This window comes from Lytechinus variegatus, chromosome 7, assembly GCF_018143015.1.
Source record: "Lytechinus variegatus isolate NC3 chromosome 7, Lvar_3.0, whole genome shotgun sequence".
Classification (NCBI taxonomy): Eukaryota; Metazoa; Echinodermata; class Echinoidea; order Temnopleuroida; family Toxopneustidae; genus Lytechinus; species Lytechinus variegatus.
In genome coordinates this window covers 18,312,571-18,336,281 of record NC_054746.1, presented here as the reverse complement: position 1 = coordinate 18,336,281, position 23,711 = coordinate 18,312,571, and the positions used below count along the sequence as shown (strand labels likewise).

At 37.3% G+C, this 23,711-nt stretch overlaps 1 protein-coding gene across 1 annotated transcript; it reads left to right on the top strand.

Moving 5' to 3' along the window:
• Positions 1 to 11,156: 11,156 nt before the first annotated feature.
• Positions 11,157 to 22,704, top strand: LOC121418633 (neutral and basic amino acid transport protein rBAT-like). The gene is made up of 10 exons (XM_041612608.1): positions 11,157 to 11,722; positions 13,700 to 13,885; positions 16,385 to 16,527; positions 17,056 to 17,181; positions 17,510 to 17,785; positions 18,099 to 18,208; positions 19,426 to 19,633; positions 20,148 to 20,282; positions 20,936 to 21,061; positions 21,594 to 22,704. The coding sequence occupies exons 1-10, from the start codon at positions 11,344 to 11,346 to the stop codon at positions 21,930 to 21,932; spliced, it is 2,028 nt and encodes a 675-aa protein (XP_041468542.1). The 5' UTR covers positions 11,157 to 11,343; the 3' UTR covers positions 21,933 to 22,704.
• The last annotated feature ends 1,007 nt before the right edge of the window (positions 22,705 to 23,711 follow it).

Sequence of the window (23,711 nt, the reverse complement as noted above, 5' to 3'; positions counted from 1 at the left end):
TATACTTCTTTGTACAAGACTTTACAAATGGCAAAACTCTGGGCCCGTTGCAGAAAGAGTTGCGTTTGAACGCAAGCCAAGAAATCAATCGCAAGTCCCAAATGCGCGCTGTTGATTGGTTGAAAATCAAGTTGCGCATGATTTTTAGAGTTGCGTTTGATTGCAACTCTTTCTGCAACGGGCCCCAGGGTCGATATACTTCGGACTGAGCACTCGAGTTCCAGTTCCCAGGGAGTGCTGGGGAAAGCGGCGGGGTCCATGGTGTCCACCTGGGCCATGTCTGTTTCTTACACAGATCTAACAACATTTTAGGGCCGCAGGCTTCAAGCCCCCACCCCCTACCTCCGGCGGTGGGGGCAGTCCATTATTGTACACAATTCGTGACTAAATTATTTCCGAACACAGGGTTCAATTTTGAACCTTTATTTCTTAGTGAGTTTTTCTCTTCAAAGAAATAAAGGTTCAAAATTGAACCCGAAAGGTTGATGCAAAATCAGCACCCTATGGGCATGATGGGTTCAAAAAGTGAACCCTGCGGTTGGGGCTCATTTTCCCCTGCGGGTTCAAAACTGCACCCCTAAATTTTAAATTGAATCCCTAGGGATGCAGTTTTGAACCTGCAGGGTGAAAAAATGAACCCCAACCGCAGGGTTCAATTTTTGAACCCCAAATCATCAGGGGTTCAATTTTTGAACCCATAGGGTGCTGATTTTGCATCAACCTTTCGGGGTTCAATTATGAACCTTTATTTCTTAGTGTGTACGGTGTGCGAAATACCCCCCAAACAAGATTTTCGTCGGCTTTATTTTGGCCCTTAAACAAGTTGTCGCCAGACAAAGCTTGCGGGATACCCTAAACACGTTTGGCTATAGATATAGTCTTAAAAATGCTTTGGGGAAAAAACATACCCTAATACGTTTGACCTGCGATTGATCACTGACCAGTCGGTGTTTTTGATACCCTTAAGGCCCGCATCCAAAACTGAAAAAAAAACCTTTAACGCGTTTTTGTTTTCTTTTTTTTTGTTCACGCATGAGTACAGCAATATAATATATTTGACCCCCCCCCCGGCTTCAAGCAAGAAGGGAGTTTGGAAAAAAAATAATCTTTTTAAATTACGCCATACACAATTCGCTATACAGTGCGTATCAAAAAAAAGTTTATACTTTGAAAAAGCTCTGGGAATTAGAAAATATACAACATATGGGTAATTTTTTCACATATAATCTTGGGTTTGGGTCTCATCTATCCAATGAAAGTAAAAGTTTTGACAGGATGTTACACTTGAGTGAACACTGTCCATTTTTGTAAAGCTCGCAGAAATCTGTTTGCGCAGAAATGCTTGTTTTCACGCAGTGTCAAGGGGAAAGGGCGAAATCAAACTTACCCTGTGATACATTTTTCCTACATTTCCCTTGCACTTTTGGTCAATTAAGATAAAACAGATACATTCCAGCATTTTTAAACAAATTTGCCACCCAAATTGAAATTTCAACACTTAGTAAGCACAACTTTTACCATTTTTGTGCCAGCTGGATCTGAGGACATAACTGAATCGGAACAAAAGTTTACATCAGACATCTCCAGCACTTTTTCACTAAGTTTTTATTATTTAAAGTGGGTTGACATTTAATTTTTCATTTAATACTTGTTTCTCCACACTTTTCACAAGCTTGACAATGATTAACAAAATGAAAATCAAGCCTAATTCATTTCATGTAAATCTCAGCTCAGTGTAAATCAAATATCGTCTTGATGGCCTTGGTGTGTGGGGGAGTGGGGCGGGGCGCAATGCACTCTTTTGAGTGTATTGGGCAAGGAAACAAGTTAAAAGAGGTCAAAGATATCTTCAAATCAACTTTACTTGCCAAATTCTACGTGTTCTTCATGATAAAGGTTTACTTTTATTCGCATAGCTAATTCAAAGTTCTGCGCAAATCATTTTTCACTAACTTTTCAAAAGTAAGTGGTGCTCACTCAAGCGGAAATATTTTTCGATAGTTATATCGTCATTTGCTTAAATGGATCTGTACCAATATCAAAATGTGGAAAAATCTTCAGGATATTACAAATGTATAATTTTACAGGATTTTTTCCTGTAAACTTTTTTTGTGTAAACTTTTTTTTTATACGCACTGTAGAACTGAAAATAGGGGAGGGAGGTGCACTGAGAACAGGGAAGGGAAGATTTTGATGTAATGCAAGAATACATGTTTCAGTTTGAATATTTATATTAAACTTATTGTTGTAGATTTCAAAGATCTTCTAGATTGCTTTAAATTCAATTCCAGTCCCGTATTAAATACTGACATTTAATCATTTTGGAATTTTGTTAATCTACGAAATTTAAAGGTGGAAAATTAATGAGAAAATTGAGAAGCATGTTGAAACAAATGGCATTGACCAATGTTGAGACCAAAACAGGTAGGAGGCACATAGGTGTAGTATACCAAGTGCTCCGATGTTTCAACAACATTGGCATACTGCCAACTTACTATCGCATCGTACATGATGCAATAACACGACTTTGACGAAGGTATGATATTCATATTCAATGATGATTGTTGAATTCATACTAGGGGGGTTTATAGTTATATCAGTTTTTATAAGAACAAAATAATATAATTTCAGAATTTTTTTAAAGTAAACAATTAATATTCATTCAATCAAAAATTATCCAGGTGAGGTTAAACAAGAGATATTATTTTGACCTGATTTGTATAATGTTTCACACTGTCCCCAATGTATAAATGGAACGGTCAGCGTTAAGATTCCTGCTTGACGTCAGACGATACTGAGAATCGCTTGGCTAGTCTAGGCATCAACACTCTTTTTCTAAGGGAGGCGGACGCGAGTTACGTAGACAGGTTTTTCTAAATCAGGTTCGCTTTCGACGATGGGGGTGGGCCACTTACATTCAGGGCCGCGGAACCGGGGGGGGGGGAGGCAGGGGGAAGAGGGGCTCAGCCCCCTCCCTTACTTTTTCTTTTTTTCCAAAACCGTGTACAAAAACGTAAAAATTACCATATGATCGTGATTATTAGCATGGTCAGCCCGCCCACTTTTGGCTCAGCCCCATTGGCGGCGGAAGCCAAAAAATTTAGGAGGGGACAACCAAAAAAAAAAAAAAAAGGTTCTCAACCCAAAAATTTTTTGGGGACGTAGGAAAATAAATTGACAAGCAAATAAAATGCTCAGCCCCCCCCCCCACTTTGAAAACCGTTCCGCGGCCCCTGCATTGACGAGTGGATGCCATGCGCGACCCCCAAAACACGTAAAAAATGATGTCTTTTTCAAGATAGGACACGTTACGTATGTAACGTAATAAGGGTCAAAAACACTAAAATAATGAAAAAGGGGTATCTATTTTCTAGAAGCTACGTGTTCAGGGTATAATTTTCGATAAGGAGAATGAAACCTTTGGAACAAGATTGTGTGAAAACAGAAAAATCAAAGAAACAGATCAACGGAAGTTTGAGAAAAATTTGACAAATAATGAGAAAGTTAAGAGCATTTGAATATTGCGATCACTAATGCTATGGAGATCCTCAAATTGGCAATGCGATAAAGATGTGTGATGTCGCTTGTGAAAAACTCTCCCCCGGGATACTTAAGTATATATTTCACTTAAACTGCCTCTTTTATCACATCTATCAGTAGATCATGTGTTCTTTCTATAAGATGGCATAATGTTAAAGAAGACATCATGGATAATAGTAGACTTGTTAAGAGGTTGAACGCTGCATTTTTGAGTACAAATGTCCAACTTGGCACAGATGTTCCTTGAGTCAAAAGAAAAAGATTCATCCAAAGAGACACGCTGTATCTATGCAAATAAGCAAGTAATTTGCATAAATTTGCATATTATGTCGATATAGTAAAAACAAGTAATTCAGAATAAATATTTCACCAGAACTGCCCTAAAATTGGATATAAAGACTTAGGGTAAGACAGGGAAGAAAACTGTCATAAAATAATTGGGCTATCTTTGTTTATTATTACCTAATTTACATAAATTATGCAAATTATAATTTAAAAAAGAGTATTTTTTCAAGAATCCTGAAATGTTTTATAAATAACGGCAATTAATACGAAATGTCAACATTCTAAATGAAAGAGAATATATTAGCGAAAACATCGATATGCTTCATGACAGTATTAGTGTCTTAATTTGCTTAGAAAGAGGGCAAATATGTCAAAATGTATGACGTGATATTGCGCTAAAACGAGACCAAAACAACCTCTATGTCACAGTCACACTCACGAATCGGACAATAAAGCGATCAATGGTATGTCATTCGAGATAACACAATCTCAACACAATAGCTTCCATCGGCTTCCCGTATCGCTTTTGTTGGTGTGTCTGCCACATCGTAATCTGTGATACATACGGGCAAAATGCATTTCGGTATCGGTAAAACACTATTAATTTTGTTTTATTTGTTTCCCTTGGAAAATTTACAGCAGACATTGCTTTGCAGGTTACTGCTTAAATGAAGCTCTGGCACATGAATCATGACGAATGTATCCTACCTCAATCCTTATTTTAACTTTGTTAAAATATATATCTTTTGGAGACCCCAAAGTGGCAAAACTGCATCTCCCCGGCATTCCCGCTACTTTACACAACCAGTTTGACTTGTATTATCTACTTGGAAAACACAGATGTATGAGACATCAGACAACATGATTCCTGAAAAAAAAATATTTTTGTTTATTTAAGCCAACGGGAGCCTTTCGAATTTACCCCATCCCCTCTCCGTATTTCGACTTTAAATACAAAAAATATCTTGTTTTAAAGCCATCGGCAAGGCAAATTGCGTTTTTTTTTTTGGTTATAATAAAGCAACTTTTATATCTATATCTTTATATTTACGTTCATCATTATTGATATTATCATAATTATTATTAATATTATTATTGTTATTATAATTATTATTAATATTATTATTGTTATTACTACTATTATTGTTCGGCCGTTTGTAATAGTTCTCTAGCACAGTAAAGGCTATTGTTCGGCCGTTTGTAATAGTGCTCTAGCACAGTAAAGGCTATAACCCAACAGGAGCATGCCTAGGATACCCTTTCCCTTTTTGGTTTTATGTATTAAAAAATAGTTTATTGTCTTTAGAACTCTTAAAAGATTACTTTTGTTTGTATTGATACCTTGGAATAGATTGAGGAGAAAAAACTCTTCAACTGACATGTAGAGGAGCTGTGGTAAATTGAAGAACAGCCACACTGCCCTTTATTGATTCCACTCTATGTTGAATTTAAATATTTTGAGAGCCCAATCGGAAGAAAGATACATTTCTACTCAGTGGCGTACCGTGGGCCACGGCATTGGGGGGCACCAGCAAAAAAAATCGAGTCACTTAGGGAGCGTGCGAAGCGCGCTAAGTTTTTAGGTATACTGACCTAATAGAAACATTTTAAAGACATGCAGTGCTATTAAACGGATATGTATCTCACTGATTGAATAATGCATACGCGAAGCGCGAGCTAAAATTTTTTGATATTCAGACCTAAAAAGGGACATTATAAGCATTTTTTTTTGTAATCATGATATGTACCTGCCTCGCTTTACAATGCGAAGCGCGAGCTGAAATTTTTGTATATATTGACCCAAAATGGGGAATATATTTTAGGAATCCATTAAGATCTAATCTAATGCTTGTACCAACCTTTGCTGATTTTGTTAGAATTACATTTAAACACATTAAGCATTTTTGGAGACATGGTAATCATTATTATCATGCGCATCTCACTAATCAAATACTGCGAGCGCGAAGCGCGAGCTGAAAATTTCGGAAATTCAGACCTAAAGAGAGGCATTCTAAGTCTTGTTTGTTTGCAGGAATTCACTAAGACTGTACGTATTTCATTAACCAAATGATGCGAGCGCGAAGCGCGAGCTGAAAATTTTTGATATTGAGATCAGAAGACTAGACATTTTAAGGACTGATTTTAGAAATTCATTGAAGAGTAGACATCTCACCAAACAACTAATGCGAACGTTAGCACGGACAGGAAATGTTTTATATTAGACCTTAAATAGGGCAATCAATTTAAGTAGTCATAAAAAAAGCAAATGTCACTACATGAAAAAATTATGACTCGAATTGCGAGGTAATGTATTTGGTGTACAGTGTTGATTTGAAAACAGAAGGTTTTAGTACTTCAGGATTATGTAATATAACATAATTATAATATAATATAACATTTATAATGAACATAATTTCTTCTTTCCCCACTACGTTTCTCTTCCTTTCTCCCGCTTTTTCGCCCTTTCCCCCTTTTTTTTGGGGGGGCAGCCGATTGGGGGGCACGTGCCCCCCATGCCCCCCCGTAGTTACGCCACTGTTTCTACTACACACAGTAAAGCCTCTTTGCGTTCTCCTCTTGAAAAAAAAAACATAGAAGGCATTGTTTTATTTCTCATAATATAAGTTCGTGTACGTGACGGTGGCCTGTCGAAGTTGCCAAAAACCGTTTATTTTGTTTTGACAATATATATTTAGAATATCGTCTAAATGAAGCCCTCATCTGGAAAAGGGCACTTATTAAAGACAGCATCTACATTATATAGAGGAGGCCTTGGCACTTGGAAGAGGGGGCTGAAGCTTGTTTGATTTCTTGGGACCAAAATTTTACATTGAACCTTTTTCGTTTTTCAAATTTACATCAATAAATTTTACAGGAAATAAACAAAAAGGATTGCACTACAAAATGAATTTTTTTTGGGTAACGTTCCTTTTTTTTTCGTTTTGTCACATCTGCCGGAATTCCAGGGGGTGCTATCTATCGAGAATAACAAACGCAGCACCCCCCTCCCGCCCCTCGTCCGGAAAATCTTGCGTTGTGCTTCAGCCCCCGCTTCCAAGTACCAGGGCCTCCTCTACGTAATGTAGATGCTGCCTTTAATAAGTGCCCTTTTCCAGATGAGGGCTTCATTTAGACGATATTCTAAATTGTCAAAACAAAATAAAGGGTTGGGCAACTTTGACAGGCCACCGTCATGTACACGAACTTATTTTATGAGATATAAAACAATGCCTTCTATGTTTGTTTTTTTCAAGAGGAGAAAGTAAAGAGGCTTTACTGTGTGTAGTAGAAATGTATCTTTCTCCCGAATGGGCTCTGAAAATATTTAAAGGGGAATCCAGCCTTGGCCATAAAATGTTGTGTTGGGAAGGAGAAAAATAAATTAAACAGAATGGTGAAGGTTTGAAAGAAATTGGACAAGCAATAAGAAAGTTATAGCTGCTTTCAAATTGAGATCACTGTAGATTTCAAATTGGCAACTGGGTAAGTAAATTATGACAAGGGGCAAGGACAACTTTCCCATAGGCCATGTACTTTATTATCAGGGATTTGTGGTTTTCTCCTAAGTACCCATTCCCCTGGGGCAGTAATCTAAATATAACCCATGTAGTATATTGTTTTATGTCCTCATGAAAGAAAAATATAATTTGAAATAAAACTTTTTGGAAAAATGACATTTTAGCCATAATATGTATTGGAGTACATGGAAGAGTAGTCCTTGCCTTACATCACTATGACATCCCATATGCGGCCAATTTGAAATCTCCATGGGTATAGTGATTACCAATATTTACAACTTTTAAAAATTCATATCTCTCTTTTTGTTTGTCCAATATTGTTCAAACTTTCACCTATCAACTTGTCTGATTTTTCTTTTCCTTATAAAAACAAGTTTTTATTTGGGTTGGATTCCCCTTTAAATTTAACATAGAGTGGAAGCAATAAAGGGGTTTGAGTATTTTAGAGCTTACGTGTGGCTTTTTTTCAATGTACTACAGCTCTTCTACATGTCAATTGTAGAGTATTTTCTCCTCAATCTATTCCAAGATATCAATACAAACCATGGGCGGAAATCCCAGGGGGGACAGGGGGGACGTGTCCCCCCTACTCAAAATAGTAGGGGGGACACAATATCAAATGTCCCCCTACTTTTTGTGGGTCTTTGGTGATGCTAAGAAATATATCACTCAAAATGGGAATAAAACGTACGGTTTGGGACGAGATGACCTTTTTTTTATTAATTTTTTTTTGCTTGTTAAATATATTTTCGTCAAAATGACCTTTAATTTTAGGTAATAGCGTTTTATTTTTTTGCTTGTCAAATTTTCCAGACCCTTGTCCCCCCTACCTTTTAGGAGAAATTTCCGCCCCTGATACAAACAAAAGTAATCTTTTAAGAGTTCTAAAGACAATAAACTATTTTTGAATACATAAAACCAAAAGGGAAAAGGGTATCCTAGGCATGCTCCTGTTGGGTTATAGCCTTTACTGTGCTAGAACATTATTACAAACTGCAGAACAATAATAATAACATAAATAATATTATTAATATAGATAAATATGAAATATAGATATAAAAGTTGCTTTATTATACCAAAAACGCAACTTGCCTTGCCGGTGGTTTTTAAACACGATATTTTTTTATTTAGTGTCGAAATACAGAGAGAGGATGGAGTAAATTCGGAGGGCTCCCGTGGACGTATAGTCTTAAATAATAAAAAAAACTATCTTCAGGAAACATGTTCACTGATGTCTCATACATCTGTCTTTTCCAAGTCGATAATACAAGTCAAACTGGTTTTGTAAAGTAGCGAGAATGCCGCGGGGAATGCAGTTTTGCCACTTCGGGGTCTCCAAAAGACATATGGAATGATGTGGGGTACATTCGTCATGATTCATGTGCCAGAGCTTCATTTCAGCAGTAACCTGCAAAGCAATGTCTCCTGTAAATTTTCCAAGAGAAACCAATTAGAAACAAATAAAACAAAATTAATAGTGTTTTACCGATACCGAAATGCATTTTGCCCGTATGTATCACAGATTACGGTGTGGCAGACACACCAACAAAAGCGATACGAGAAGCCAATGGAAGCTATTGTGTTGAGATTGTGTTATCTCGAATGACATACCATTGATCGCTTTATTGTCCGATTCGTGAGTGTGACTGTGACATAGAGGTTGTTTTGGTCTCGTTTTAGCGCAATATCACGTCATACATTTTGACATATTTGCCCTCTTTCTAAGCAAATTAAGACACTAATACTGTCATGAAGCATATCGATGTTTTCGCTAATATATTCTCTTTCATTTAGAATGTTGACATTTCGTATTAATTGCCGTTATTTATAAAACATTTCAGGATTCTTGAAGGAATACTCTGTTTTAAATTATAATTTGCATAATTTATGTAAATTAGGTAATAATAAACAAGGATATCCCAATTATTTTATGACAGTTTTCTTCCCTGTCTTACCCTAAGTCTTTATTTCATATTTTAGGGCAGTTCTGTTGAAATATTTATTCTGAATTACTTGTTTTTACTATATCGACATAATATGCAAATTTATGCAAATTACTTGCTTATTTGCATAGATACAGCGTGTCTCTTTGGATGAATCTTTTTCTTTTGACTCAAGGAACATTTGTGCCAAGTGGGACATTTGTACTCAAAAATGCAGCGGTAAGCCCCTTTTTTGCAGTTAACAAGTCTACTATAAAGAGTTTGTATCATCAGAAGAAAAAGTAAAAGGAGACATGGGGGGGGGGGATTTTATAGGCATCAAGGGAAAGTGACATCACACATCCTTGTCGCAATGCCAAAGAGAGGATCTCCATGGCATTAGTGATTGCAATATTCAAATGCTCATAACTTTATCGTTATTTGTCCGATTTTTCTCAAACTGCATGTCTTTGTTCTTTTTCTTTGATTTTTCTGTTTTCACACAAGCCTACTTAATTGTTCCAAAGGTTTTATAAAGGAGTTTTGCACGAGGTGATGTGGGAGGTGCATGCATGGGGCTGTACTTAAACCTTCAGGAATAATTCCTTAAGCAGCTCTTCCAAGCTAAACTGGGATACCAAACCCAATGATGAAGGTATAAGGACGACCGATCGACGTCTAACGTCTTGTTTAGGGGTTCAATTCAGGGAATACTTGCCAATAGAATCGTTTTTTTACATGCACGCCAATAGTCTTGTTAAGGGGTGCATTTTCAGTATATGGAACTTGTAGTCGAGACCCCATGTGGCGCATGGTATACTCGTGAATGGAAGTGCCCCCCCCCCCGGGGACGATGACGTTACTCGTATATAAGCACATCCCCTTACATCATAATTTATATTACATAATCATAATACATGTTTGTTAATGAGTGTCAGTGTTTAGGGGATTAATAATAATAATAATAGCCAATTTTTATAAAGCGCTTTTCCCATAATGGCCCAAAGCGCGTTACAGCATATTATTACCCCGGTCATTGGATTCATTTCAATCAAGCACGAAAAGTGCACAATTTCCACTCCCTGGGGAGCATTCCTTGCATTCATCGCAGCCACATTATGGCGCTGGCAAAATCAAACATACAATATCTTTCGCATCCTACCGGGATTACTATTATCTTTAGATTAAGATTTTATTCAAAATATTTGTTTTATCATTTTCAACATACAAATCAGTAACAATTGAAAAGCAAATCAATAAGTCAAGTGAATCCATGCAAATGGTCAATGTCCGTACTGTAAAAACCTATATCACTTATACAAATCCGAATTGAAAAAAACAAACAAACCTATTTTATGACCAACTGAGTGACTGGAAAAAAATGGAAAAGGTCACAATCAAAGAAACATTCTCACTAGACCCTGTCAAGAAGTAAATTATAAAAATGCTAAATTTTCATGTAATAAAATAATACAGAGCATGAGAAGCTGAGAGTGAGAAGTAATTTTAAAGCACAACATGGAATAGAAATGTACAGATTTCAAGAACGATATCAATGCTAATTTGATGATATATTGCTCCCCAGGGAGTGGAGAAGTGCATATATATTGTATGCGGGCATGCAAGGATGTATGCAAGGGTACTACCGTACCAAAATAAACACATCTTTTGCCTGGATCTCGGTCACTTTTTCAAATATTTTTCTTGTGAATTCCCAAATCTTGACATAATTCCGGGTAAGGGGTGAATTCAACCCTCTCAGTATTAATAGGGTCTGAAAATCATAGACTATATTCGGAAGCACACGGACTTCTCATTGACGTATCGCCCGCGTGCTCAAGCTAGCTAGCTAGCATGCATCGCTCTCGATCTCCCTTCGCGCCGGTATACCGCACCCATTCATAACAACAACACGATAGTAAATTCGCTGACGTATACGCGCCATTTACACAAGCACATCGACAAAGTACAGACACCGGCCGGTGAAACTCCTCGAAGAAAATTCCAAGATTACGACACGAGTGTCGAATTTCATCTTCTAACTTGAACCTGAAGTGGGACTTCATATAAAAGCCAAGATGGGCGACGACAGAAAGCCAGAATATGATGCAAAGTACGAAATGGCTCCTCAATCAGAAGCCGATCTCGAAAAAGGCGAAGTGAAGATCGCTGATCCCAGCGATGAGAAGAAATCTGCCGAAGAGGATAATGAATGGGGTGGCTTGAATAAAGCCGAGTTGCTTGAAGTTGCCGACACACCGTTCTGGAATTGGACCCGTAACATCTTGCTGATTCTTTTCTGGATCGGTTGGATTGCGATGCTTGTTGCTGCGATTGTTATTGTGGTGAAAGTACCCCGATGCCCAGAAGTTGAGTGGTGGGAAAAGAGTGTTTTCTACCGAGTTGTGCCCCAATCATTCAAGGATAGCAACGGTGATGGTTATGGCGATCTCAAAGGTAAACACCAGCATAACTTTCCATTTTTCATAGTTTTAATTGAAAAATAATTTAGTTTTATGTAATCATTACAAGCTTATTGTATCATTATACTGAATATGTCATAGGCCTACTAAGATTATAGGGGTAAACATATGGGGGGTAATGTGCGAAATGGAGTGCAATTTCACGTTTGTTTTGGTACGGTGCGAGGAAAAATGATGATGCAATACATGCATGCCGGTTTGTGGCCATTGCCGTATACGGAAAACGGAGTGCGTGCATAGCGCATGGCGTGGCAGACATGGTTGAGTAGTTTCGCCGGTTCGAACTGGTTTCAACCAGTCTGATAATGCCGGGTATAGGAGTTTTCGCCAATTCCAAAGGCACAGAGCGCGCGTATTCGTAACTTGATGACAAAAAGACCGCCTGGCCAGGTTCGAGTACAGTATGTATACACAATAAGCTTTGAACAGGAGGCAAGTGTGCAGATCTACTGCACTGCGACCGAGTACTTGTACTGGTATGGTACCTGTTGTGTTAGAAAAGAAAGAGAGAGAATAAAAAGACAAATAGTAAAAGTGTTTTGCCTGTGATACCATACCCCATCCTTTATTACAATATGTTAAGTTCTAATGTAAAATTCAAAAAAACAAGTTCAAGTTTTATTTAAACCAATCAAACAAATACACAGTTAAACAAAAAATATGAAAAGATGAAAAATATACAATGATATTAGAGATTTAATAAGAAAAATACATACACAAACACACGCACATATGGTTATCAAGATTCAATTTAATATATTTTGAAACAAAAGTAACTAGATCTATTGGAGTCATCAGGAGAGAGAGAGGGGGGGGGGGTCTTACAATGGCACTGTACATACAAGTACTCCACACCAGACCTAGTAAATAAAGTATGATAATACACCAGTCGTATTGTACTTCATCATGAGATGAAGAGAAGGAATAATAACGATGGTTCATGACCGACCTACATATACATTCCCCCCCCCCCCTAGTCAGACCTGTAGTGTGACGTAGAAAAAAGACAAGGAAAAAAAAGATAAAGAAAAGGAGATAGAAATGGGAAGATCAAAGAAATGTATAATAAACATGGGCAACTCCCTGGTGAAATCCAACATCTGCTTAAGTAAAATTAGTTTTGTTGAAAAAAAAGAAACCTTGGAATCTCATGGCACCTCCCCACCCCCCCCCCCCCCCCCCTAGAATTAGAAATTCACTGGCAGTGATAGATCATATCAGCATTTACAATTTCTGGAACTGGGGACATTTGAGATATTTTTCATGACACGTTTTGTTATGATCTTGCTCTAGATTTAATGGGTTTTGTGGATTTCTTTTAGAAAAAGGCGCCAAAGCATGCACGTATCATGATCCAAAGATTTGATTCCTCATTGTCCTACATGTACATGTATAAAGTGTATTGTAGGTTTATAACAGCACATTTTAAAATGTATTTCCAGATTCCAGGAAATCTGAGAGTTCTTTTCATGAATAAATAGCAGGATTACTGTGGTTTCTCCTATGGCTTTGGAAACAGCTTGGTTGGTTGCAGGGTGCTTAGCAAACCATTAGTCTGTTCACAAGTTCTTCCATTGGGGGGATTCATGGCTTTTGATTGTTTCTGTCAAGTTCTTGGAAATACTGTACAGGTACATCCGTACATGATATGTATGCTTGCCCAAAACAACCCTTCTACATGTATCTCATGTTTTTGCATTATTGTTTGACATATTAAGGAAGGTGGTATATTTCACTGCTTGATAAGACCTACATGTATGCAAAATACACTATCAATTTATGAATTCAAAAGTGAATTTGTTTTTCTGTATGTTTGATGTTAAACAATATCAGTATCAAGTTTGCATTGATATTCTCACAATCTTTTCCATGGTCATTGTAGGGCCTATTTGATGAAAGAGAATTTTCTACTAATCATGTTTTCCCGTTATGTTTCAAAATTCTGTTGTAGGACTGACCAAGAAACTAGACTATGTTACAGGAATTGGTGCTGGTGTGTTGGTACTGTCTTCCATCTACAAACAGTCTGAACAGCAACAGGACCTGGGTCAAGAGGTTGTGGACTTCACCAATGTGGACTCCCGTCTGGGAACTCTCGAAGACTTTGATGCCTTGATGAACGCTGCTGAAGGTCAAGGTGGGATCATTGTTTTTGTGATCTTTTTTTTTTCCTTACTAAAAAAATTGTCATTAATTACAATGTATCTCAGATGCCATTTAAAATATTGAGTTGTAAACTAATAATAATTGAGAGCCACAAGTGCATTATAATAGGAGAGTTCATGACTACTATTTACCAGAGAGCTGCTTAGCTATGAAAGAGCGATACCTTCTCTATAATTTCAGTGCAATTTCTTTGATAATTAGTTAATATACCGGTACTAGCTTGGCATTTCCCAGTGCAAAACTGCAGAGTTCCTACAGGAGTTAACAGAAACAGTGTACTACAGTAAATAATGTACAATTGATAAACCTTTTGCAAAAAACAGCAAAAAGAGACAATAGGCTTATGTACAGGTAATGTGTCTATAGAGGCCCTTCAAATGGGGAAAAATATCATTGTAGGAGAAGAATATTGGGGAGAATACTCTACTATTTTCATAAAGAGGTCAAAATGAGGTCAAACTCTGCTTATTCTATGCAGATAAGCAGTTAGTGCCAATAAAACTGTCAGCTTACCAGATGTAAAGTGGACTTTGTCTTCCTGCCTTTGTTAGCAAAGACAAACATTGTTTGAACAATCACTATCTTGTTTTTTCTATAGTGAAATGGCCTACATGTTCACGGTAATTAGTTTGTCCAGGGCTGGGTCACCTCGATATTTATCTTTGAACCATTGTTTTTAGCAAAGTGCATGTTGAACCAGGTTCTTGCACCAAGGAGCTTCAAACAGACTTCTAGTTGCATGCCGCTGACAGTGGGCTTTAAGAAAAGTCGTTTACATTGAATTACAGTCTGTTCTTGAAGACTACATGTAGGAACTAGGGGGTACAGAGTAGTCAAAACAGCTCAGAATTGTCAAGTCAGAGGTTATGGGAACTATGCATACAATGGGTTCTCATACATGTTCTCCCAAACAGAAAAGCTGTGGAATGTTTCAAAGACCAGTATTGTACATTCACTGTTTTGTTACAATCAATGTTCATGCATATGTACAGTAAATGATGTAGGCCACTACCTGGGGTGTCATACATGTAATCCTAATATTGCTCTCATTCTTTATGTATGTGCAAGATATCCACAAAAAGTAATATGTAAAAAAAAAAGTGATGAAACAGTTGGTAAATACATGTAGAACAGACAACATCTAATGTTGCCGGTTAGTGTAGGTTTTTTTTTTCTTTTGGATGGGGGTATGGGTGGGGTGGGGGTATGCCAACTGTAGCAATAAAGGGCATGCCACGGAATAAAGATTAAGATTTGAAGTACAAGTACAAAGACACAAGTTCACACAACCTTCTTGTTTGTCATGGTGCCATTTGCTCAACTCAGGCAGGAAGCCTGATAATTGTATCTACCCGCAACCATCTGTTGTTTCAGATCTTCCTTTCCTGGTATTGTGTTAGTTGACAATGCAAAAAAAGTCACTCTCTTCATGGAGATCTCCATGCTCTGTCCTATACCTGAACTTTAAACAGCCCCTCCTACCTGATGTACATGTAGTCTAAATGTACAGAGTACTACATACACAGGTAGGTGTTTTGAAGAGTCTGTAGCTTGAGACTATTTGTCACAAAACTGGCATACAGGCCTACATGTACATGGACCAAGGACATGAACAATACTTGCACATTAACATTTGACCGTGGATATATTGTTCTGAATGATTTTACCATGACTAAAGCATGTGTGCACATTTTAGAAACAGCTTGAATTTAGGGACATGCAATTCAATTTAAAGTCATTAATTAGTTTGCTTTGCTTGTTTTCTGCCATTCATATTTGTATTTCAATTCCTGTAATAAATTGCAAATGACATCCCAGCATGATCTGCCCTGCATCATGGTGTAGTGATAAACAAAATATCAGACAGTCAAGGACAAATATAGTACATGTACATTGATAACCAACAAATTGTTATTCAATATATGCTGATGCAGTGTAACCCACCAGCAGATTGCTAATATTCCCTGAATTGGTATTACTTAAACAGGAGAGTCTTTATTAAATATCAGGGTATAATGGAGTTGGCCACATGTACATGTATAAGTACATGTACATAATTGTACATGTATTCATATGCAACCAATCATGCTGTTCTCTAAAATTGAATTTGTTGATCATGAAATTTGTCTCCACTGAATATCCTCATATTTGGTTTGCACTAACCCGATTTGGAGATTATAACGATCTGCACTTCTAAGCAGTAAGCATTAACATTGTTTAAAAAAACCCTGATGTTTTAAAGAAAAAAATTCTTACTCGTACTTTCATAAAATGGAGGTCTGCATTCAAGAGCTTGGTCTTTATATTTTTGATTACTTCATTGTTTATACCGGTATTTATGCCGGCTACTCTATTATATTTGCCTGTTTTGATCTTGTAGAACAATTTATTTATAATTTAATTTTCCACTTATTTATGAGATACTATTTATTTATCTCTATTTTCTTTTTTTTTTTTTCTTTTTTAACAGGGCTGAAAGTGATCTTAGAATTTGTCCCAAACCATTCCAGTGATGAGCATCCTTGGTTCTTGGCCAGTCGTAACAGGACTGGCAACTACAGCGATTACTACGTATGGGAAGATTGTGATCAAGCTAACCCACCAAATGATTGGGTATGTCATTTGTCCAGTCACACACAGTAAATTTGTTCGATGCAATGTTCACATTTACTTTATTTTACCTTTTGATTCATCGAAATAACAGTTATTGAATTTTGGGGTATTTCAAGAGTCCTCAAGTTTGCTTGGTTTGGAGGAGATTCCTAGAGTCTAAAAGAATTCAGCATGAAATGTATTTATTGCATTGATCTCTCAATATATCCTTAGCTGCTCTTTATTCTTACACAGTACGGTAGTTTCAGTATTGGGACAATAGCCCCTCCCAACCTCCTCAAGAGATATGTACCCCTCTTCTAAAAAGCCTTATGAATTTCACAAATAGATGTTATCAATGAATGCGATAATTTATATAGCAAAAACTGAATGAATAATAAAAATTAGAAGTGATGATAATGAATTAATTGTGTCTAGAAAAAGAAGTAATTGATACAAGATATATCCAGTTTTGACCAATGCTAAGATGGAAACCGATCTTTTTGAGTTTGAAATCCTTATTTCTGACTGATTGTTGTTTTCTTGCAGCTCAACAAGTATGGTGACTCTGCATGGACCTATGATGCTGTCAGGGGTCAGTGCTACTACCATTACTTGACAACAGATCAACCAGACCTCAACTACGACAACATCAACGTCCAGATGGCCATTCAGGTAAGATCTCAACTTCAAGGGTCAAGTCCAGCTTATTGATAAGTTGATTTGAATAAATTAAAACATCAGATAGGCATATCACATAAAATAGAATAAAAAATTATACAAAAAATTGAAAGAAAGTTTTCATATTAGATTCTTGATTCACAAAATGTTGTTTTTCTGTGAACTCTTTTTATTGACATTGTACTAAGATAGGAAAATCTTGTTAAATTAATTCCCACATTTTATCTGATATAAAAGTTTGAACACATGTCATTTCTATTTGCAAAGATTTATGTTTGTTTCACACGAATCATTGAAATGATTTTTGCCTTTAATATTTAAGGATGCCCTCAAGTTCTGGTTTGAGCGCAAGGTTGATGGCTTCGTTTTCAGTGATGTTGATTACATCTATGAATCTGGTGATGTCGCCACAGCCCTTGGCAATCGTCGCCGCCGCCAAGCAGGAAATGAGACTCAAACTCCAACTGCAAGTCCAGCTAGTTCTACAACTGTTGCAAATCAGCCAGAACCCACCAGCGAGCCAGAACCAACCAGTGAACCAGAGCCTGCTACTCAACCAGAATCAAATGACCCATCTGGAAGCGGGGCCTCGGCTACGGTAGGTGCTTAATATGTTCCTGTATATTTGTCATATATATACGAGGGTTTTCAAGAGCTGCTTGAGCCCTTGTTTCAGATAAAATCAAAATGTCTCTTACGCCATTGTATTAGATTGATAAAAAAGTTGATTGCTTGTTTTTATTGTGATTTTAAAAAAAAATGTTCCATTGGGCCTTAAAATCTCACATTTTGTATCGTATTGCAAATGTCAAGGTACGTTTTATTCACTACCAACTCCAAAGGAATAGATTGAAAAAGCCCTTTTAATCAGTTTTAAAGATCAATAAATCATCTTTTTTTTCCATCTGTAGCAATACTCCTGTGTTGGTGATTCTTGCCCTGGTGTCCAAGCCAAACTTCACAACCTCCTTGTAAGCTGGAGAGAAGTCTTCAACGACAAAAGCTACCTTGGAAAGTACAGGTGGGTCATTTTAATTTATTTTTTTTTTTGGTACAGTTTATTTCATTGTTAATTTTAATTTGCACGTCCTGATCTATGACAACTAACCAGGGTCCTGTAACATTAGTATACTGAACTGTTTGGCTGCAGTTTCATTTATTATTCACATTCATGTATTTCAAGCATTTGCTCTTCTTGGAAGTTTTGTGATGCTTTTGGGGGATGGTAGTTATAAGGCTCTTAAGGCGCTTATCACTTTATCCAGTCCTTCACGTTTATAATTTCGTGGAGCTCAATAAATCGCTCTCCTTATTTTGAGGAGCTCAATTGAGCTCCTCAGAATTGCTCTTCTTGAGGAGCTCAAATCAATTCATTACAATACATGTATGATAAATTGTAGATTTTTCGTACATGGTATATGCAATAGCTGCGTAGCTATTAGACAAATAATGCATGCAGCCGAGTGCGTTAGTGGAAATGCAGAGCACGCGAGGTTTCTTTAGATAGATGCCGCACTGTGCACGAACCGCTTGCAGCGAGTGCCCAGTGTGCATCATCTGAAGAAACCAAGCTTTCTCTGCATTTACTTTTACGCACGACAGAGCGAGTGCATTATTTGTTTTATAAAATAGCAACAAATTTTTAAAAAGTTACAGTACAGTTTTGTTGGACTTCTACCGCACTGGTTGGCTTGAGCGTGCAATATCAATTTTCGTTGCGCGCCTTTTGCACTGCCGTGCAGTGCACCAAAATAGTTGGATGTCATGTGATGCGTATTGGCCAATCACGATGCTTAAAAATACAGAGCTATTTTATAATAATTCATAGGCCTGGGTCTATACGTTTACAAAATTTCGCACTCCTGCTAGAAAAAAAAATTGCTAAAAATAAAATTTCACATTTTACATCTTTAAATCCATGAAATGGCCATCTATTTTCTATAATTCCTTGAAATTATTTTGATTTAGTTGAAAACTATCAGAAAAGTGAAGAATATTCACCTCTTTCCTGACTCTGATTTGAACTTACCCACTGTAAATATTGTAGTCCCACATGTAGACTTCAACGGTGTTGCCATGAAAATCTACATATGGGACTACAATATTTACTGAGTTCAAAATCAAATCAGAGTCTGGAAAGAGGTGATCAAAAATGAAGGTCTGTTTATCCCAACCAATTCCTCCTTTCAGTCTGACCAAATATTGGAAATTAATACAAAGTTTTTTTCTTGACTTCAGGCTCATGGTGACGGAAACCGAGAAGGCTCCCGCAGATGCTGTCCTCCAGTTTGGCAACGGAACCCGCGAAGCAGACTTGGTGATCAACCTTGGCTTTGCTAAGGCTATAGATGGCGCCCCAACAGTTGACGCTATCCAGGGTGCTGTGGCAAGCTGGTTAGCTGCCAAGGATGATGATGCTTTTGAAAACAGATGGAATACTTGGACAGTAAGTGGAGATTCTGACATTGCTGAATACTGCTATACATTAATCCATTGCTTACTGGAAGAAGCGAGAAGAGAATTGCAGAATTCACTTGTTGATGTACACCAGTAGAATTTTCTGTGCTGTCGAGCTAGGTCTTTTATTCGCCCAAATGAAATGGATATTCCATTGATTCTTTCCCCAATGCATCTTCAGCATAGGGCTAAAATCAATTCCCTTCCCGATTTGATCATCTAAACAAAATATACCGAGTCGGTACAAGAAAAATTGGACATGGCCTTACTAGAAATGAGACAAAATACAAGATGTACTTGTCAGAAATTAAATATTAGATTTAAAAAAAAATATGCATTAGACTGTACATTCAGTTTTCCAATCCACCAATCCACTTATTAATATGAAATGAAGCATGGAATTAAACAAAAGTAGCAAATAATTTGTGATGCTTTTACCAGTACAGGATCCCCCTCTGTTACTGAGATTACTCTAAAGATTGTTTTTTTTTCCCATCATGCAGCTCGGTGACGAGAGCATGTCTCGCATCGCTAGCCGTGCTGGAGAGCAGTTTGTACGCTCACTCAATTTCATTCTGCTCACCCTTCCTGGAGCACCCATCACTTACTATGGAGAAGAGCTTGGAGCCCTCGATACGGTATGTTTGCAAAATAATACTCCTGAGCATTTGATTCTGCTATTTCACCATTGTCTGCACAAGATTTGATGCAATTTCAGTAGGCATTGCATGGCAAATGGAGGCAACAGAATTGCCATCATATTGGTATCCATTCAGTAACTCCTGATCTGATTTACTTCTGAAATAGTCAACCTTACTTTTAAAAACCATGTACAACAATCATTCAAGATACAGTAAGATCGATCCTTTCTTTTCTCAGCTTTCAGAATTTACAGGTTACCCAAAACGCAAAAAAAGATCATTACTGTTTACAATCTCCTTGATTCTCCCATTGATGAACTCTGCATAGCATCATTAACCTGTTCTTTGTGAAGACTAAAATTACTTGCCCTCTCAGAATCCATGTGAGCCTGTAGTATTGACAACGGTGTAAAGTTTTGTTTACTTTTGGACCCATCTTGTCTGCTCACCAATCAAGATATGTGTAGTTGCTTAAACTTAAGGTTCTGTGTATCCCAAAATCACAAGGAACCAGCCGCTCTAAGCATGATCTTCACAGGACGTTTTCCCTAACATGTGCTCATGATTGTCTATTCCACTAATAGTATATATATATATATTCATGTTATTTGATGTGTTGAATGAGATAAATCCACTTTGTACCTCCACAGAGTGCCGCCGGTGATGATGCTTTCCGTGGACCTATGTACTGGGCCAACTTCACCAATGGTAATTTCACTGCAGCCAATGCCACAGCCTGGCAGCCTCTGCCTACCAACCCCAAGTACAGTGTCGAGGTGAGTTTCTTCGTCAATATTTGTTTGTGTGACAAGCCAAGAGCAGTGGTACGGTTTGAAAAGGAGCTTCAATGAAGCATGCAAAGACCTGTGAGAAGTGTGATTGAAATGGCTTCATGCAGATTTGGGGTACTGATTTTCATATTAAATCCAGTTTGTATACAAATGCAAGTTTGTAAATATTTTCAGCTGGTACAGTAACAAGACTGAATAAAAACAATATTGTATTAAGTCATTTATCAAAGTAAATAGTGCTGAATATAATGTGAAATTGCAGCTTTCTTGGTTTGATTTTAATGAGCCAGTCAAATGCAAAGGTCATGTACTAGTAATACGCATAGGGATTTATGAGTGTGATGTTTCTAAACGGCTTCTGGGTATGAGGGTATAGGCTGTAAAGAGATTTGACTCTTCATATTTGTATCAGTAGAATGAAGAAAAAAAATCAACTGAATGAAAGCAAACTTTACTTAACCTCATTTTCTCCCATCTGCATCATGATTTATAATCCAACATTTTCTCTCCTCCACAGGTTCAAAGTAATGACAAGAAATCTCCATTCTCTGTATACAAAGAGCTAGCAAGCCTACATGGTGAGCCATCAATGACCGCTGGAGAATACACCATGATCCACGCCTCTGAAACTGTCTATGCCTACCTTCGTCAGTTCCCAGAATGGCGCGGCTACCTGGTCATCACCAACTTTGGTTCCTCCTCCGCTCCGGTCGACTTTGAAGTGAAAGTCAAAGACCGTGTTTACACCGAAGGAAAGTTCAAGCTAAGCAGCTCCGGCATGATGCCCGAGAAGAAGTGGGTCACCCTGTCCCAACTTACTGTTGAACCAGCCACCTCTGTCCTTATAGAGGTTTAACACATGATTCATGATTTGATTTATTATGTCTTTGTCCATGTTTCCCTATTTTCTTTAGTAGTGATCATGAATGCCGTCTTTCAGCTTTAGCCCATAATGTTTCTGTCATTTATTAAAAATTTATTCATCCAACCATTTTTTCTGCATTTCTGTAGATGAAAAGTTGCAAGGGTTCCTGCTATGTTTTGTCTGCTCCAACTAGAAATGGTATTTGGAGTTTTCGTGGAGACAGACTGGTGAAACTGAAACCACTGTTAATAATCACTTACGTCCAGCGTTTTATTCCTCTCTCGCACTTCAAACTTAATGTTGATAACCCTTTTAATTTGTGGGAAAATTTTTGGTGAAGGGTAATTTTTTATCACAATTTAGCGCTGCCTGCGCCATCATTAGTGAAGAAAAAAAGATAGTGAGATGGCGAACTGTCTGCATTATTAGTTAGAATTTCAGCACAGAAGAAGCAAATACACAATAGCACCAGTTTATTGACACTTCAAGTGCTCAGTTATTAAGTCATTCCTGTGGGAAAAAATGTGGAAACATGTGATGCTCCTTCAAGGAGAATGACACCAACGACTGTCTGGAACATTTTTTTTTCTCTAGAGCACTAGAAAGTAACCCCATGTAACTGTCCCTTTTTGGAATGTTAAGTGTACCCATGAGAAGAAACACTCCCACAAAGCTGATTAATCGCCTTGGGAAATAAAATGGATCTATATGCCTGTCCTCCGATTTTGTGTTTGTGATTAAAAGATATCATCCCTTTCAAGTATGTAAATGGTGTGTTTGTAATTTCTGTTTTAATGTTCATCTTCTGTAAGATGAGAGAGCTTTTAAAGAGTTGTGCACTTTGATATTGAAAGAAGCTAACAGTTGATAAAACATGCGAGGTGAACAAGACAAATTAATCTGAATGAACGTGTGAGGAAAGATTTTGGTTGATAGTTGTACACTGTACTTAGATTTAAATAAAAGCGTGGATGTTGTCTCCTTTCTTTCCCAAATTATGATCATAAGATTAAACTTAAGTGTTTTTAGTTTTGCTGTTATTGCCTCCCCCCCCCCCAACAAAAAGTTGCTAATTGTGCAGTTGTCTCCTAGATGTGTCATTGAATGCAAAATGCAAGAGATAATTGAGAAGTGAGCTAGATAGATGAGGATAATGCGTTTTTTTTAAAGGGGATAATGTTCACTAATCACGCCATTGACAGAACTACCAACTGCTAATATTTCTTTTTATTGTCTACTCTGAAAATGCATTTTCTAAAATCGCAAAAAATGCAATAAGAGTTCGATCTGCACTGTTGTCTTTTGGAGATGAATTAAGTGTACTACAATTTCTTCAAAAACACTCAACGCTGGTTGTGTGGTAATTATTTACACTATTTAGAACAATACTTGCTAGAAAATTATTTTCATAAATTAAAAAAGCCCCTGATGTTGTCCATAGGGTTATACACAGTCATTCTAAAGAAATAGCGAAATTTCAGTGACGTGTTCGGTAAACGTAATCTGACACCCGCACGGTGGGTCCGATCGCCATATATTTGGTATAAAAATGTGCGGGAAGGATCAGAGAAAAAGTCTCGAAATTTCCTTTCGAAATATTGAGGCGTTAAGGAAGTACCAACAAAACGACAGAGGGGGCATAAAATTTTGGGAGTATTGGTGTTTAAAAAACTGTTTAAATGCAGATAGCGACGTTGCGAATTCTTGCACTGAAATACCACTTAGAATCAGATTTCACAATTTCAGACAATGTACAATACTTTGAGCTAT